Raw genomic sequence first — 16,859 nt, forward strand, 5'->3', positions numbered from 1 at the left:
ATTATTAAGTCGATTAATTTTGCAAAACTGAAGTAGAGAGTTGATCAGTTTCGACATACATTTGGAGCTTCAGCTTGCAAACAAACCTTGACACCCCTATCAAAACTGTTTCATGACCACAACTCCCACAAGGCACCGTTCATAACATGATATATAGCATGAAACAAAGTGAAATAATAGTGACTTTCCTCACTCCAAAGCCCAGGAAAAGTATTTCATTACAAAGTAAAACAAAAACAAAAAAGTTATATCAGAAATTCGGATCCTGCTCCTGGAGAGTGTGAATTTAGTTAAAGTTTATAAAATCTCTCTATCCAATCTAGTGGTTCCAGCAACTGACACATCATTTTTCTACCATTTTTTTTTTCATCGAAACCATGGTTAACTTACTTTGAAGTAAAAGAAAAAAAAATTAAAAAAATTAAAGGAGTTCTGGTTGTGGTTTAAGTTCCTTCTTTCTTTCTACTACTTCTCTTTGCTTCCATGGTTGTAGACTAACCATGGAATTAATGACTTCTTACAAAGAAAACAAAGAACCGATTCATTCAATTGTTATACGTACAAATTGGATGTATTCTATATAACATAAGACTAGGGTTTTGACAAGAATACCATTACTACATGAAGATACCCAGAAGGCCAGAATATAGGAATCAAATATGAAACCCATGATTTTTTCTTTTACCCGATCGATAGAGGAATTACTATCCCAATTAATTTAGTATTTCATCTGAATAAATTTTAAGAACTCAGCTCCATGATTAGATTTTTTGAACTTGGGTACATATATAGCAGATTATGTTGAAGATAGGTCCATTGATATTGATGATACATGATCAATCTGATAAACAATTAACTAAATTGGTGAATAGTTTAATTTACACTTGATGCAAAAAGTCATTAATTTCATGGTTAAGCAAAGCAAATGTAAAAGGAAGCAGAAAGAATATACTTGATGCAGAGGAGACATGGCAACGAGAACCACAGCAAAGGATGTATTCTATATTGATCCAGAGTGTTCTCTGAAAGGGAAAAGATTTGGTCTCTTCCCCAAACCAAAAGTTTGGTCCATGAAAGTGCAAGACGATGATTTTGTTGATAGAGTTCGTTCTCGAACCTCTTTTGAAGAAGAGAATGGAATGGAGATGGCCGGGATGGAGGTAGACGGTCAAGGGGTTGAAATGTCAGGGGAGCCTCCGTCCAAACGTCGAAGACAGCTGTCGGAAAATTTACTGTCTATTCTTCCCAGGAAAGATGAACAGAGTAATTCTCGGGATATGATTGAGATTGACATGCCGGATGTTACGGAGAGTAATTTGAGGGATAGCCAAGCCGGATTTTCCTCTGCAAAATTTATCGGGTTTGAGTCGAAAACAGAAAATTTGGGCGGCATTCAAGTCTCTTTGAGAGGAGCTAGCACACGTGGGAAGGAGAAAATTGGTTACGTTGAGCTGGGCTCAGTTGTTTCCAAGCCCAATATGATTGTAAATGGAGATAAGGCCCAAACTAAAGTCTCCATGGAAGGAATTTTTGTCCCAAAGCCCGAAGTCACAAAAGATAAGGCAATTAGCTCTCTCTCCCCTAAGCCTAAAACGAGAACTCTTACCCAGAAGAGTGTTCGCTCAGGTGGTGGCAAAGGAAAAGAAGTGGAGATTCATGAGGTCGGCAAGCAAGAAGTGCGACGAGGACAGAGTGAAGAGCAAACTGCAGGAAATGATGGCAGGACTCTTGAGAAAAAGAGGAGAGGCAAGAAGGTAGTGGTGGCGCAAGGGACGACTGCGACGGGGGCTGATAATGATCATAAGGTGAAATGCGGTAAGGGTAATAAATGTGGCAGAGGAAGAGGTTTTGTAGTGGGTCATGGACGTGTCTATACGCGCAGGTCAGTTTCTCATTTTGTTTCTGGTGTATCAATGTCTGCTGATGTTAACTCAACCGTGATGGGCTCCGGTAATAGGGCCCATCACGAGCAATGATCGGTGTAAGTTGGAATGTGCGGGGATTGGGGAACCCGCACACCTTCAGAGCCTTGAAGAAATTTCTTCGGGCAAAAGACCCCGATTTGGTTTTCTTGATGGAAACCAAGAAGAAAAAGCAGGAGATGGCAAATATTTGTTTTGATTTGGGTTTTGAAGGTTGTAGTGTAGTAGGTAAAGTCGGTTTTAGCAGCGGTGGCTTGGCAATGTGTTGGAAAAACAAGATGGAGGTGCGACCAGTGGGTTCCTCCCAAGGTCACATTGATGTCGCAGTTTTGTTTAAAGGGCAAGTAATAAGGGTTACTGGATTCTATGGGAATCCTGACTCTCAACTTAGACACTTTTCGTGGGATCTGCTGAGGCGCATCGCAAAGTCAGTCAGGGGTCCATGGATTGTGTTTGGGGACTTTAACGAATTACTGTGCATTGGAGATAAAAGAGGGGGTGGTGAACGGCCTGAAGCTCAAATTCGGAGATTCCGTGAAGCAGTAGATGAGTGTGGCTTACAGGAGGTAGAATTCTCAGGGCCGACCTTTACATGGAAGAGGGGGACCTTGCTAGAAAGACTAGACAGATGTTTCATTAATGAGGAAGCAGGGGTTTTGTTTCCACGATTTCATGAAGCACATGTGGATGTGGGAGCTTCTGACCATCTCTCATTAGTCTTATTTTCAGAGGGGTTAAATTGTGGGAGAAAAGGAGGATGGAAGGGGCTAAGAAGGTTCCAATTTGAACCTTTCTGGGCTAAGGAGCAGGAGAGTAAACAAGTAGTCGCTGATGCTTGGCAGAGTGATGGGAACCAATTAAATAATGTACGAGCCAAACTGGCTGGTGTATCAAAGGAGCTACAAAGGTGGAATGAGAACAAATTTGGCCTTATTCCCAAAAAGATACGACAACTTAATAAGGAACTGGAGCAATGTCCTTTTGATAGTAGTGATGAAGTAGTGCAAAATCGGAGAAATGCTATTGTGGCGGAGCTTAATAAGTCCCTGGAAATTGAGGAGTCGATTTGGAGACAAAGGTCTAGAATTAATTGGCTACAAGAGGGTGATCGGAATACTAAATTTTTTCATGGTTTTGCCAAAGGGAGGGGGCGGAAGAATAGGGTGTTGGGAATTATGTCTAGCACTGGTGAATGGATTGAGCAAGAGACTGAGATTCAACAAGCTTTCAACACTCACTTTTCTCAGTTGTTCACTTCAGAAGGATGTGATCATATGGAGCTGGTTTTGGACACTGTTCAGAGAAAAGTCACAGATGACATGAATGCTAAGCTGAACAAGCCGTTCACAAAATTGGATATTGATGAGGCACTTAAGCAGATGGGGCCGGATAAGTCTCCTGGGGAGGACGGGTTCTCGGCAAGATTCTACCAGGCGTATTGGGAGATAGTGGGAGATGAGGTGAGCAACCGATGCCTGCAGGTCCTAAATGAAGGCGCTAGTGTGAAAGACCTAAATCATACATTATTGGCTCTTATTCCAAAAATTGAGAATCCACAGGGTGTCGCTGATTTCCGGCCGATAAGCCTGTGTAATGTTCTCTACAAGCTGATTTCAAAAGCTATGGTTAATCGAATGAAGGTACTACTCCCGGAGGTCATTTCCTGTTATCAGAGTGCTTTTGTCCCAGGTCGGTGTATTCATGATAATGTAGTCACAGCTTTTGAAGTAATACACTCCATACGGAACAAACAGACAGGGACTCATCCTTACTGTGTACTTAAACTGGATATTAGTAAAGCCTATGACAGGGTTGAATGGATATTCCTTCGTAATATTATGCTGAAGCTGGGATTTAGTGAGAGGTGGGTTGAACTAGTTATGAAGTGTGTGGAATCAGTCTCTTTTAGTATTTTGTGGAATGGTAAGGCTATGGGGATGATTAACCTATCGCGGGGGTTGCGCCAGGGAGACCCGCTCTCACCATACCTCTTTTTACTTTGCTCCGAAGGTCTTACCAGCTTATTTCAAAATGTGGAGAGAGAAGGGTTGGTACATGGAGCTAAAGTTTCTGAAGGATCCCCGCCTATTTCACACATTTTGTTTGCGGATGATAGCATGCTATTTGGGAGAGCGGAGATGCAGGAATTGACATTGTTGAAGCAGTGTTTACTGCTTTATGAAAGAGCGGCAGGACAAAAGGTGAATTTTCAAAAATCAGCAGTAGCTTTTGGTCCAGGACTGTTAGAAGAGCAGAAATCCTTGATTGCTACTTTCCTTGGGGTTCTAGTGGTTCCATTTCATGAAAAATATTTGGGTTTGCCTACAGTAGCTGGGAGGAATAAGAAGGAGATGTTTAAGAGGATCCACGAGCGACTTGACCAACATTTGCAGGGATGGCAGTCGAGGCTGCTCTCCAAGGCTGGAAAAACAATATTAATAAAGGCTGTTGCGCAGGCTATTCCCTCTTACACCATGTCAGTTTTCAAGCTATCAAAAGGAGTTTGTCGTATTTATCAATCAAAGGTAGCTAATTATTGGTGGGGATCCGGCGGAAAGAAAAATGGCATTCATTGGTGCAAATGGGATCTACTTTGCAGGAATAAGATGGATGGAGGACTAGGCTTCCGTGACATTGAATGTTTTAATCAAGCACTACTAGCAAAAACTGTTTGGAGGATTGTAATGCAGCCGACCTCTCTAGCCAATAGGGTTTTACAAGCTAAATATGTTCATGGTGGAGACTGGGCAGCGGCACCGATTGGACCAAAACCGTCTTTCATTTGGAGAAGTTTGGTGTGGGGGAAAAAGCTTTTATGTGCTGGTATTAGATGGCGGGTTGGTAATGGTACTGCAATCCGAATCTGGGAGGATAAATGGCTTCCCTCTCCGTGGTCTTTTCGAGTAGTAACTCCAAGGTTTATGGATAGCAACACTAGAGTGAGTACTTTGATGACGAGTCCAAGTATGTGGGATGTAATTTTTATTCAAACTCACTTCCTTCCTGTGGATGCGGATAAAATCTTGTCCATTCCAGTATGTGAAAGGAGTGGAAGTGATGTAGCTATTTGGCACTACACAAATGATGGATATTACACTGTGAAATCTGGTTACTGGTTGGCAATGGAGTTAAAACAGGTAGGAAAGAGCACGAGCAGTAGTGGTGAGAAGGGTGAAACCAACTCCAATTCGGTATGGAGTATTATCTGGGGTCTCTCAGTCCCAAACAAAGTCAAGCTCTTTCTTTGGAGAGCTTGCCATGCCTTCTTGCCTTGTGTTGAGCGTTTGTTTAAACGAAAAGTGTGTTCTTCGGATATTTGTAGTAGGTGTGGTGGTGCCAGTGAATCAGTTTTACACAGTTTATGGGCTTGCCGCATAGCTCAGAAAGTGTGGAAGTATTCCTGGTTAGCTGGAGTGGTGAAGCTATGGAAATTTCAGTCTTTTAGTGATCTCTTACATAGGGTGGCTATGGAGGGCACGAATAAAGAGTTGGATTTGTTTGGATTAGTTTGCTGGTGGATCTGGAAGTGTAGGAATGATACTATACATGGTAAGGAGGGTCTGAAGCCTGATATACTTGTCCAGCGGTGCAAGGAATGGCAGTCAGAATTAGCTCAGACTCAGAGCACTAACAAACCGATTACTGGTTTTGTTGTAAAGGAGATAGTGCGCACCCCACAGGTCAGTAACACTTCTAGTTCTCTATTGTATTTTGATGGGGCTGTGGATAAGTTAAATGGAAGGGTGGGAGTAGGAGCTGTGGTGTTGAACCCAGAACATGGCCTTCTAGGTGCCTTATCAATACCACTTCCTCTTTCTCTAAACCCAAAAGCCACGGAAGCACTTGCCTTGTGGTATGGAATTGAGTATGGAAAGAAGCTGGGATTATTAAATGTTGATATAAGAGGTGATGCTCTTAATGTGCTTAATGGCTTAAATACTCGTGGCTGGGACTTCAGCGAGATAGGAGGCGTTCTTGATGCAGTGAGGTTGACTATGACTGAATTTGAGATAGTTTCGTGGAGGCATGTGAAGAAACGCTTCAATGCAGTAGCACATGAACTAGCTAGAAAGGCTTTGTCATTAGCAGAAGGTTGGTTTTGCAAAGAGCAAGGGCCTGAATGGCTCCTTCAGTTAATTGCTGGTAGTAATGTTTGATGTACTGGGGGTTCTCTTTTGAGAATTATTACCCATATAACTTTTGGTCTGAAGTTAATAAAATTCCTTTTCAATAAAAAAAAAAAAAACATACTTTGAAGTAAAAGAAAAAAAAATTAAAAAAATTAAAGGAGTTCTGGTTGTGGTTTAAGTTCCTTCTTTCTTTCTGCTACTTCTCTTTGCTTCCATGGTTGTAGACTAACCATGGAATTAATGACTTCTTACAAAGAAAACAAAGAACCGATTCATTCAATTGTTATACGTACAAATTGGATGTATTCTATATAACATAAGACTAGGGTTTTGACAAGAATACCATTACTACATGAAGATACCCAGAAGGCCAGAATATAGGAATCAAATATGAAACCCATGATTTTTTCTTTTTACCCGATCGATAGAGGAATTACTATCCCAAATTAATTTAGTATTTCATCTGAATAATTTTAAGAACTCAGCTCTATGATTAGACTTTTTGAACTTGGGTACATATATAGCAGATTATGTTGAAGATAGGTCCATTGATATTGATGATACATGATCAATCTGATAAACAATTAACTAAATTGGTGAATAGTTTAATTTACACTTGATGCAAAAAGTCATTAATTTCATGGTTAAGCAAAGCAAATGTAAAAGGAAGTAGAAAGAATATACTTGATGCAGAGGAGACATGGCAACGAGAATTCCCTTCTTTTTTTTTTTACATAAAATAAGTTAATCATGGGTTAGATGAAAAACAAAAAAAAAATGGTAGAAAAGTGACGTGTTAATTGCTAGAACCATTAGATTAGTTAGAGAGTCCTGATTTTATGAACTTTAACTAAATTCACACTCTCCTCGCTTTAAAGTGAGGAGCTGGATCCTAGAAATTCAGTTTGATCTTCTGGTTCTGCATTAATACAGAACATCAAGAATTCATAGACATAATGCTTAAGTTTGCCCCAACTAAAGTCTTTATGTTGCTGCAACATACAAATTTCAGGTTTTGTAACTTTAATAGCTTAGGTGTAGGCTATAGTTGAGGTTCTCATCATTGTTGTTATAGTAACATTTCATATTCATAACATTTAGCTTTGTTTCTTTTGTTAAAAATTTTGGGGAGAATATTTGGAGAGAATACTACAACCTCGACCTGAAAAACTAACATGGTAGGACGCATACATATTTCCACATCCTCTAATTAAATTTTAGCAAGAGACTACAAAACGTGCGACCCAATGTCAAATTGTTGGCAATGGAGATCGAACCTAAATTGAAGCTCAACCACGTACAATCAATCAAGCATGCTCATACAAGCCGAACTAACCCACGTTGGGTGTTTTGCTTAGTTCTTGACTTCTTGTTGTTCCTTTGAGTATATCCAATAAAACATGAACTTAGAGTATCTCTAACAGTGGTTGATAAAATAGTTTATAAATTTGGATGAAAGTTATATTTATCAATTCATTTTGAGAGTTTTGTTCCAGCAGAGTAGCTATTAAAAAAAACTTAGCTAATCATTTACAAATTCTCTGAATTGATAAATTTGTCAATTTGCTTATCAATTTCTAAATTTATCAACTTAAGTATATTGTTGGAGTAAATGTTCATTTAAAAATTGATAAATCTATAATTTTTTTTTTCAATTTATCAATGCTGCTTAGAGCATCTCTAATAGTTTCCCTAAAATTTTTCTAAAATGGGGAAGCAAAAGCTAAAATCTCCAAAAAAAATTATGCTCAAAATCAAATAGCTTCTCCATTTTAGAGATTTCGACATTTAATACAACAATAAAATATATTATATCATCATTAATTATAGCAAAAAATATTATATATTTTATTGTAACAATAGAATACCTAATAAATATTTTATTGTTGTATTTTTCTCGTTGAAGCACGTGAAAAATTTAATTTTTGAGAAAAAAAACTTTGCTACAAATTTAGGGAATGAAAACTACTCTTTCTTCTCCATCCTCATTTTAGAAAATGAGATGGGAAAGCTATTGGACCTATAAAAAGCTTAATATTCTCCAAAATCAAGAAAAACGAAAAAAATGAGAAAACTATTGGAGATGCTCTTAGAGTATCTATCTCCAACAGCTTCCCCAAAATTTCTCTAAAATGGGAAAGCAAAAGCTAAATTCTCCAAAAAAATTATGATCAAAATCCAGCAGCTTCTCTATTTTGGAGATTTCGGCATTTAATACAACAATAAAATATAATATATCATCATGAATTATAACAAAAAACATTATATATTTCATTATAACAATAAACTACCCAATCAAATATTTTATTGTTGTTTTAAATTCGTTGGAGTATGTGAAGAATTTAATTTTGGGGAATGAAGGCTCTGCTGCAAATTTGGGAAATGAAGGTTTATTTTTTTTCTTCATCCCCATTTTAGAGAATGTGATGGGGAAGCTGTTGAACCTAAAAGCAGCTCTATATACCCCAAAATTGAGAAGTTTAAGAAAATGGGAAAGCTGTTGGAGATGCTCTTACTCTTATTTTCTCTTAACATTTTAAAATAAATAAAAATAAAAAGGGAAACTGATTATGGGCCAGCCTAATAGGCTGATCCAATCCCATTACTTTCTACAGTCCCGTTCGTCTGGTCACCTACTGACCAGGAAACATTTGGTCAATAGCCATTAGATCTGGCTCATTTAAATCTAAGGGTTGAGATTAATTGAGTTATAACCTATTCAATTATATTTATTTAATCATTTTTTTATTGATGATCACTGTGAAAATTGATATCAGTACCAAGTTGTCTTCTCCATCTTTTTCCTCCTCTTCTGAGAAATTCTGAAAATTCAAACTCAATTGGAGTTGGACACCCAGTAATATGACGTCTTCGGTAGCTTTTCTCCTCAATATCCAAAGTAGTTTGGGAACCCAATTCAGCCCAGAGACCCAACATATTGCCTCAGCGGGAGCCGCTGTCGCGCTTCGTCACGGGTGTATATTGTCGCCGTTTTGGAAGGCGCCGCCGTCGTCATGAATGCTATCGCCGTTGCCGAAGCCGTCGAGCAAACTTCTGTCTCCACCTCCTACACCCTCCCCAACACAAAACTTGTAGCTTGAGAATTGAGATGATCAAACTAGGAGAAGACATTCTTGGCATGTTTGATTAGCAATCTGGGTTTTCAGAAAATTTCAGAATTTGGGGAGGAGAAGAGGATGCGAGTAGAAGACGAGAAGAGGGGAGACCACATCTGGGTTTTCAGCAAATTTCAGAGTTTGGGGAAGAGGAGAAGATCTTCTCAGAAAAAAAGGGGAAGAGGAGAAGATGAGGGAGAAGACAGTATAATAAAATAGGGTTTAACTTAATGAATCTCAACCCTTGGATTTTAAATGAGCCAGATCTAATGTCTATTGACCAAATGTTCCCTGGTCAGTAGGTGACCAGGTGAACGGGACTGTTACTTTCCATTTCCCAATGCGCGCTCATTTCCCATTTACAAGTCTTTTCTTGCGTTTACACTTCCCCACGAAGCCAAGCACTTCTTTGAATTCTTCATCCTCTAACTGCTCACCTCTGAAACGACGGTGATTCATCGATGAAGAAAACAACGGTGCTACATCCGCACAGTGATCCACCACAAAGACCCCAGAAACAACACCGTTCATCAGAAGAAGCAGAAGCAGAGCTAGGGCACGACACTGTTCACTAGAAACCCTTTCTTCTACAGTTGCCAAACCGCACAATAGTCGACTTCCACTGCAGAATCCCAATCAAGACACTTATCAAATGCAGGAGGGTATGCAAGCCTTGGAGATCTTTGTTCTCAGATCCTCGATTCACCAAAGACCTACTTTCCAGAACACCCGCTTGCCATTTGGTGATAGCTTCTTCGGGTACATACTATTTGCTCGACTTCAATGATGCTTCGACCCCAAACGGCGTCACAGCACTGAGAACAAGATTTCTTAGTAGCAGCGATGGCTTTGTGGGATCATGTAATGTCTTCCTTTGTTTATACAACAAGGAGAGAAACCGTCAAGGTTTTTTCATTTCTAATCCCATCACCGGTGAGAGTCTAGCTCTCCCGAAAGCTATGAAGCCAACGATCCTCCTCCCATTTCCTGTGGGCCTTCTGCTGATGCCATCACTCATAAAAATTTGGCTTTTCTAGATTCTTTTCGTCCAAAGTCTGTTCAGGAACTTGTGTTTCAATCTTGTTCTGCATTTGGGTTTGGGTTTAGTCCAATAAGTGATGTTTATAAAGTAGTTTTCTTTACTAGTTCAAGGTTAATAGAAGCTACGTCTCCTCGTGAGTTTGGGCTTAGTCGTGGACCTGAGAAGGTGACGGTTTTGACTGTTGGTTCTGGGAGCTGGAGACATATTGGGGACTCTGTTATGGGAGAATTTGACCATCAATCAGGAATTTATCTTAATGGATACCTTCATTGGATTGGTAGAACTACACTGGTTGGGTCTCGTTTTATATATGCCTATTGTATTGAAACTGAGAGTTTCCAACAGATGCCACTACCACCTTGGACTGTTGATAGCGACACAACTAGATGTAACCTTGGAGTCTTGAACGGTTGTCTCTATATAACTGTTGGTTTGAGTTGTAATATCAATGTCTGGGTGATGAAGGACTACGGCATTAAGGAGTCCTGGGCCAAAGAACTTGACATGGGGGTGAAATATGGTGCAGCGTCTGGTTCATCTACTCAAGCTTTGAATTTTTCAAAGGAACGACAAGTGTTGTTGTTACAGAATAGGTTGCAGGCTCATATTCTTGGAATCAAGGGCTTTGTGGGGATTGAGGTCGATGGGATGAAACCTTTGATTGACGCTTCATATCTCCATATTCCAAGCTTTGTTTCACTTAAAGATGTCTTTTGGGGTCAAAACTTGATGGTAATATATGCAGTATTTCGTACTTCATACTAATATATATAGAAAATTTCATATAAGTCCCCTTATAAACATTTCTTTCCTCACAACTCCACCCTATCTTTTTTACCCGGATAGGTCCACTTTGTTTGCTCTAATTATTTGATCCTGACCATTTTACCCTTGATATATGCCTATATGTTCATTTTAATGTTCAGTTCCAGTTTTTGTTATTACTGATTTGTTTGTCTTGATTCTAATTTCGTTTTCCTAATTGTGGCCGATAGTCCCTATTGTTAATAATTCTATAAATGTTTTAATTAGCACTTCTCCTGCATGTTTGTATAGCAGATAGAGGTGACTGCTAATATTGTTTTTCTGGGACTATTGTTACGGATAAAGGCTGCTTTACCTTGAATTGCACTTTATTCTTTTTTTCTTTGAATTGCACTTTATTCTCTGATATACTGATAATACCAATTTTTCATATAGTCTGGTCGATTCGAAAAATTGAGGATTAGAGATGCTGGTGAATTGCAACGACCTGCACCGAATGAGACGATAGTCAGTAGCCGGCCCTGCAGAAGTCAACAAGTAAGTAGTGTAGTATTTAAGTTATCTATCTTAGATTTCATTGTCGTTTAAATGAGATAGGGTGATGGATGAGATACTTAATTTCATTTATTGTTGTAGAGGCCAGGTAGCATGAAAGCGAATGCGGCAGATCGTGGGAGTGCTGAAACAGATCAACGTAATCTGCTACCTAAAGGGACTGTTCGATCTAAATCTGCAGTAGTTGAAAACAAACAACAGGTAATTAGTTAATGTTGCTTGATTTAAGGGAAATCTGCTTGATTGAACAGGAACATAGTAACTCGACCATAAAGAAGAGTAACCAAGTAACTCAGGTCAATGAAGGGATTTAATGCTTATATGGCTACTTTTCTTTTGGTGTTGCTTGATTGAAAGTATGATTTCTTAGGGTTGCTTGCTTGATAAAGCTCCTTTCAGGTGTTTAATGCTTATATGGATAACCATTAAAATGATCTGTTTAGTGATTACTTATTTGTCAGGCTTCCTTGGTTATTTTCTAATTTTAATATATAGTTTCTTCTAATGGATTTTGTGCCTCGCTTTTTTCGTTGCAAGATGAGATATGAATTGCCTGCATATGTCTGTTATTGTTCTATTTAGTGTTTTCAATGATGGATGAGTTACTACATGAAACTGTAAACTCGTGTTACTCTGACTTAAATTGATGAACCCCATATATATATCTCTTTGTTAGGGAACTAAAACACAATTTTGATATCTATGCAGAACATGAGAGCACCAAAGAAGGCAGAAACCACACATGGAGCTCAACCAATATAAGCCTTTTTATGCCAACAAGTTCAGGCATCACCATCATCATCCCTGCCAACACAACCATCTGTTTCCCTGCCATTAACTGGAAACCAGTCCAAGTCCCCTGCAAAGAGGAAGAAAGCTCCAGAAAAGAAGCAACTGTGACTCAACTATGGCCTATTTGGTTACACTTTATCAGTTTTTCTGAAAAAGCTTTAGACTCTTTTTGGTATAGTTTGTAACTGATCCGTTGTTTTAGAGTGTGATAACATATCCAAGTGTTTTGAAACTTTGCAACTGTACGAATTATTTTGGCACTTTGTCCTTTGTAACTGATCAGTTGGCATTAGGCATTATGTTATCTTGCAAGCTTGGGACTTGCATAAATTATCAGTTACTTGATCACCTTTTGTTAATGCAAGTTATTGGACTTTGATTTGTGGTTGGTTAGATGCCGCAGTAATGTTGTTGTCATCAAGTATTGTAATGTATTACTTGTGTGAGTTTGTGAATTGTGATTTGCACATTGCCCGCTTCTTACATTGTCAGTGGTTGCAAGGATGAACTTGCTTTTGGATTAAAACTTTTAGCAAGTTTGCGCAGGTTGGTACCATCGCCCATTGCATATAAATCCCTTGTTCCCCATGCCTTCCAACCGAACTCCATACTTCAAATTCCATGTACTCAGATTTTTAGTGTCATCTTCATCATTGTGGGTACTTATATATGTTCTTTCAATTCTACTTAATTATATTCATACATCAATTAGTAGGCGTACTTCCTATAATTTTTGAACCAAATCAAGCTGCATATATAACTTCTAGTTAATGGTGGGCTGCTTGAAGGCTAGACTACTTTTAGTTCTTCGGAAAGAATTTTGTGTTGGAAATCAGTTTTTGATAGACAAGTAAAGACGATCTGAGAGAGTTTTGGACGAACAGCAAGAAGAACTGACTATTTTGTTACATTGAACGATTAACTGGTGCCAAAATGACTATCTGGTTTCAGATATCTGCTCTATATACCTAAAATGATAAAAGACTTAAAACCCTTTCCGAGTCGTGATAGGAATAGGATTGTAGCGCGCATTTGCTAAATGATCTAAAATGCCCGAAACCTAGTCCATTAAGAATAGGACTACGCAGGTGAGTAGGAAAAGGACATATGGACAATTATAAATAGGATCCAGGGACTCAACGAATGAGTCTACTGCTCTTCTTCCTTATTTTATAGTGGATAGTGTGGGAGTGTTTCTCTGCTAGGGTTTCCAAATTTTCGGGTTAGGTTCTGTTGGAGATCAAGACCAAGATTTAGGGCAAGGTCTGCCTTTTTCTAATTAGAAGAAAAAATGGAGAAGTATGAGTTTGTCGAGGATATAGGATCAGGCCATTTCGGCGTCGCCAAGCTCATGAGAAACAAAGAAACCAAAGAGCTCGTCGCCGTGAAATACATCGACCGCGGCCTCAAGATTGATCAGAATGTTGCCAGAGAGATCATCAACCACAGATCACTTTGCCATCCAAACATCATTCAGTTCAGAGAGGTGTTTTTGACTCCTACGCATCTTGCTATTGTTATGGAGTACGCCGCAGGCGGAGAGCTATTTGACCGAGTTGCCAATGCTGGAAGATTGAGCGAAGACGAGGCTAGATTTTTTTTCCGGCAGTTTATCTCAGGTGTAAGCCATTGTCATTCTATGCAAATATGCCATCGAGATTTGAAGCTGGATAATACTCTGCTGGACAGGACGAGCTCGTCTCCACGCCTGAAAATATGTGATTTCGGTTTTTCCAAGTCATCTTTGTTGCATTCAAGAACAAAGTCAATTGTGGGAAGTCCGGCGTATACTGCACCTGAGGTCTTTTCTCGAAAAGAGTATGACGGCAAGTTGGCGGATGTATGGTCTTGTGGGGTGAGCCTATATGTTATGGTGGTGGGAGCATATCCATTTGCAGACGAAAACGATCAGACGAATATCAGAGAAATCGTTAAACGAATAATGTCTGTTCGATACGTGATCCCCGGCTATGTTTACATATCTGAAGATTGTAGGCATCTCCTCTCTCGCATCTTTGTTGCAGATCCAGCAAGGAGGATCACCATTCAAGAAATCAAGAACCACCCGTGGTTTTTGAAGAACTTGCCGAGAGAGCTCACAGAAGAAGCTCAAACCAGAAAAGAAAACTCGACATGTTCCCTTCAAAGTGTTGAAGACATAATGAAGATAGTGGAAGAAGCCAAAAACATTCCTCCCCCAGTTTCCCGATCGGTTGGAGGCTCTGGTGATGCAGAGAAGACGAGTATGAAAAGAGAGTCAAAGAAGCACATCAAAGTGGGAAAAGAGATAGAGGAGGGCGATCTCAAGAAGACGAGTATGAAGAGAGAGTCGAAGAAGCACATCAAAGTGGGGAGGTACGGGGTGTGTCGGATGAGCAGCACCTGAGAAGCCAAGAAGGCTGGTTTTTTAGTGTCTACGTATAGATGAGTACGTTGTCAGGCTTGTACCAGTTTTAGCATTTGTAGTTAAATGAAGCTTTGCCTTTGTTTTCCAGATTTTGGGAAACAAGGATTGGAGGTGTAAACATGTGTTAACAAATTTATTATATAATTTATTCTGGTAAACCATCTGTATTTCTTGATATGCAATTATACAAGGTTGCCTGTGCTCAAATATATATGCATCTACAAACGATCGCACAGCTAACTAATTCAAGGAAAACATGGATTAATAATAAGTACTAACCACTGTAGAGCTCATTGCTGCATTCATTAGTCATTCAGAGCAGACCTATCGATATAACACATGGACAGACATCGATCTGATACTAAAAATACTAATCCCAACTCAAACATTCTGAAAAGATAATAATTACCAGAATTCAACAATGCAGCTTACCAGAAAACCATTATACGAGATTATTATTTTGTCAAAGGTGATAGCCATGGCATCAGAGATGAGCTAGGGCTTGAAGAAAAGAGAATAGAGTTTGAGAGAGAAACGAACAGAGAGGAAAATCTCATAAATGAAAAATGCTTCAATACAGAAAGCTTGGTTACAAAGCAAAGTGTCTTAAGCTATTATACAAGAAAGGAGCTAACCAACTAACTAAAAAGAACAGTTGGATTTTGCTGTAATAAGAGCACGTGACTCACACAGATTTGAGGCTTCTAGAATCTGTTAAAATTAACTAACAGCTAGGTCAACATATTTTTACAGTATAGTCAACACCCTCCCTCAAGCTCAGCTAGGGATACTAGCCTGAGATTGATACAGTGAGTTTTGAAAATAGGAGATGCCAAACCCTTTAGCAAAATGTCAGCAGTCTGTTCTGTGGTGGAAACATACTCAAGACGAAGATCATTGCGCTGAACCCTTTCACGAACAAAATGAAAGTCATTGCCTAAATGCTTGATCTTGGAGTGAAAGACTGGATTAGAAGCTAATGCCAAAGCAGACAAGTTGTCACATTTAAGCAAAGGGGCACAGGGAATTTGAATCTTCAAATCACAAAGAAGATGTCTGATCCAACTAATCTCAGCTGCAGTATTTGCAAGACTCCTGTACTCAGATTCTGTAGAGCTCCTAGAGACAGTACCTTGTTTCTTAGATTGCCAAGACACTGGACACAAACCAAGATAAACTATAAAGCCAGTAGTAGAACGTTTCTGTATCACTTCCCCAGCCCAATCAGCATCACAAAATGCTTTGACAGTCACAGCATTAGATAAAACACCAGTAGAACTATAAAATATGCCCTTTTGAATTGTACCTTTTAGATACCTCAAAATCCTTTTTACAGCAGCATAATGAACGTCTGTAGGATTAGTCATAAATTGGCATACTGTATTAACTGCATATGCTATATCGTGAAGGTTAAGTATTGTAATGCTCCTACAATACTTCGGTACACAGTAGGGTCTGCAAGAGGTGTACCTTGATCTGCTGTCATCTGAGCATGTGGAAGACAAGGAGAACTGCAAGTGTTAATAGACTCCATTCCAGCTTTAGCAAGCAAATCCTTTGCATACTTAGTCTGACTAAGTAAAATTCCTTTCCGAACTTTAGTAACTTCCAAGCCAAGAAAATATGACAGAGAACCAAGATCTTTCATGTCAAAGACCATGCTTAATTCAGAAATGACTTCATGAATGCATGTAGTATCTGACCCTGTTATAACAATATCATCCACATATAACAACGTACAAAGCAACCATTCCTGCTGATGTATGTCTAATAAACAGACTGGGATTTGAATGAGAAAAATTAAAACCCAAACTTGGAAGAAAGTTGGTGAACTTCTCATTCCAAGCTCTTGGAGCTTGTTTCAATCCATAGAGAGATTTTCGAAGTAAACACACATAATTGGGATGCTCAGAATCAACAAAACCTTGAGGTTGAAACATGTAAACTTCCTCCTTTAAATCCCCATGCAGAAATGCATTCTTGACATCTAGCTGTCTTAACTCCCAATTATTCATAGCAGCAAGAGCTAATATCACTCTAACAGTACTATGCCTAACCACAGGACTGAATGTTTCATCATAATCAAGACCTTTAGACTGACTGAAACCTTGAGCAACTAACCTTGCTTTA

At 39.1% G+C, this 16,859-nt stretch overlaps 2 protein-coding genes and 1 pseudogene across 2 annotated transcripts in view; 2 read left to right on the forward strand and 1 right to left on the reverse strand.

The window, feature by feature from the left end:
- Positions 1-1,972: 1,972 nt before the first annotated feature.
- Positions 1,973-11,844, forward strand: LOC101304768. Its single transcript, XM_004298171.1, has 5 exons — positions 1,973-6,014; positions 10,206-10,942; positions 11,411-11,512; positions 11,612-11,731; positions 11,782-11,844. The coding sequence occupies exons 1-5, from the start codon at positions 1,973-1,975 to the stop codon at positions 11,842-11,844; spliced, it is 5,064 nt and encodes a 1,687-aa protein (XP_004298219.1).
- Positions 11,845-13,613: 1,769 nt separating this feature from the next.
- On the forward strand, positions 13,614-14,746 carry LOC101305069 (annotated as a pseudogene).
- Positions 14,747-15,487: 741 nt separating this feature from the next.
- Positions 15,488-16,859, reverse strand: part of LOC101305369 — a 5,968-nt gene continuing 4,596 nt past the window's right edge. The window contains exons 5-7 of the mRNA XM_004298172.1: positions 16,543-16,854; positions 16,200-16,433; positions 15,488-16,080 (exon numbers count right to left, since the gene is read on the reverse strand). Of these exons, the coding sequence (XP_004298220.1) occupies positions 15,488-16,080; positions 16,200-16,433; positions 16,543-16,854 (1,139 nt within the window). The remainder of the gene's footprint in view (positions 16,081-16,199; positions 16,434-16,542; positions 16,855-16,859) is intronic.

This window comes from Fragaria vesca, linkage group LG4 (genome assembly GCF_000184155.1).
Source record: "Fragaria vesca subsp. vesca linkage group LG4, FraVesHawaii_1.0, whole genome shotgun sequence".
In the NCBI taxonomy this organism is placed as follows: Eukaryota; Viridiplantae; Streptophyta; class Magnoliopsida; order Rosales; family Rosaceae; genus Fragaria; species Fragaria vesca.

Bases quoted from the DNA above. Each gene is read 5' to 3' on its own strand.
- LOC101304768 (XM_004298171.1), top strand. From the start codon at position 1,973: ATGATCGGTGTAAGTTGGAATGTGCGGGGATTGGGGAACCCGCACACC. The intron at 10,943-11,410 runs GTAATATATGCA...TTTTTCATATAG, and splicing joins TTTGGGGTCAAAACTTGATG to TCTGGTCGATTCGAAAAATT. The intron at 11,732-11,781 runs GTAATTAGTTAA...TTGATTGAACAG, and splicing joins TAGTTGAAAACAAACAACAG to GAACATAGTAACTCGACCAT.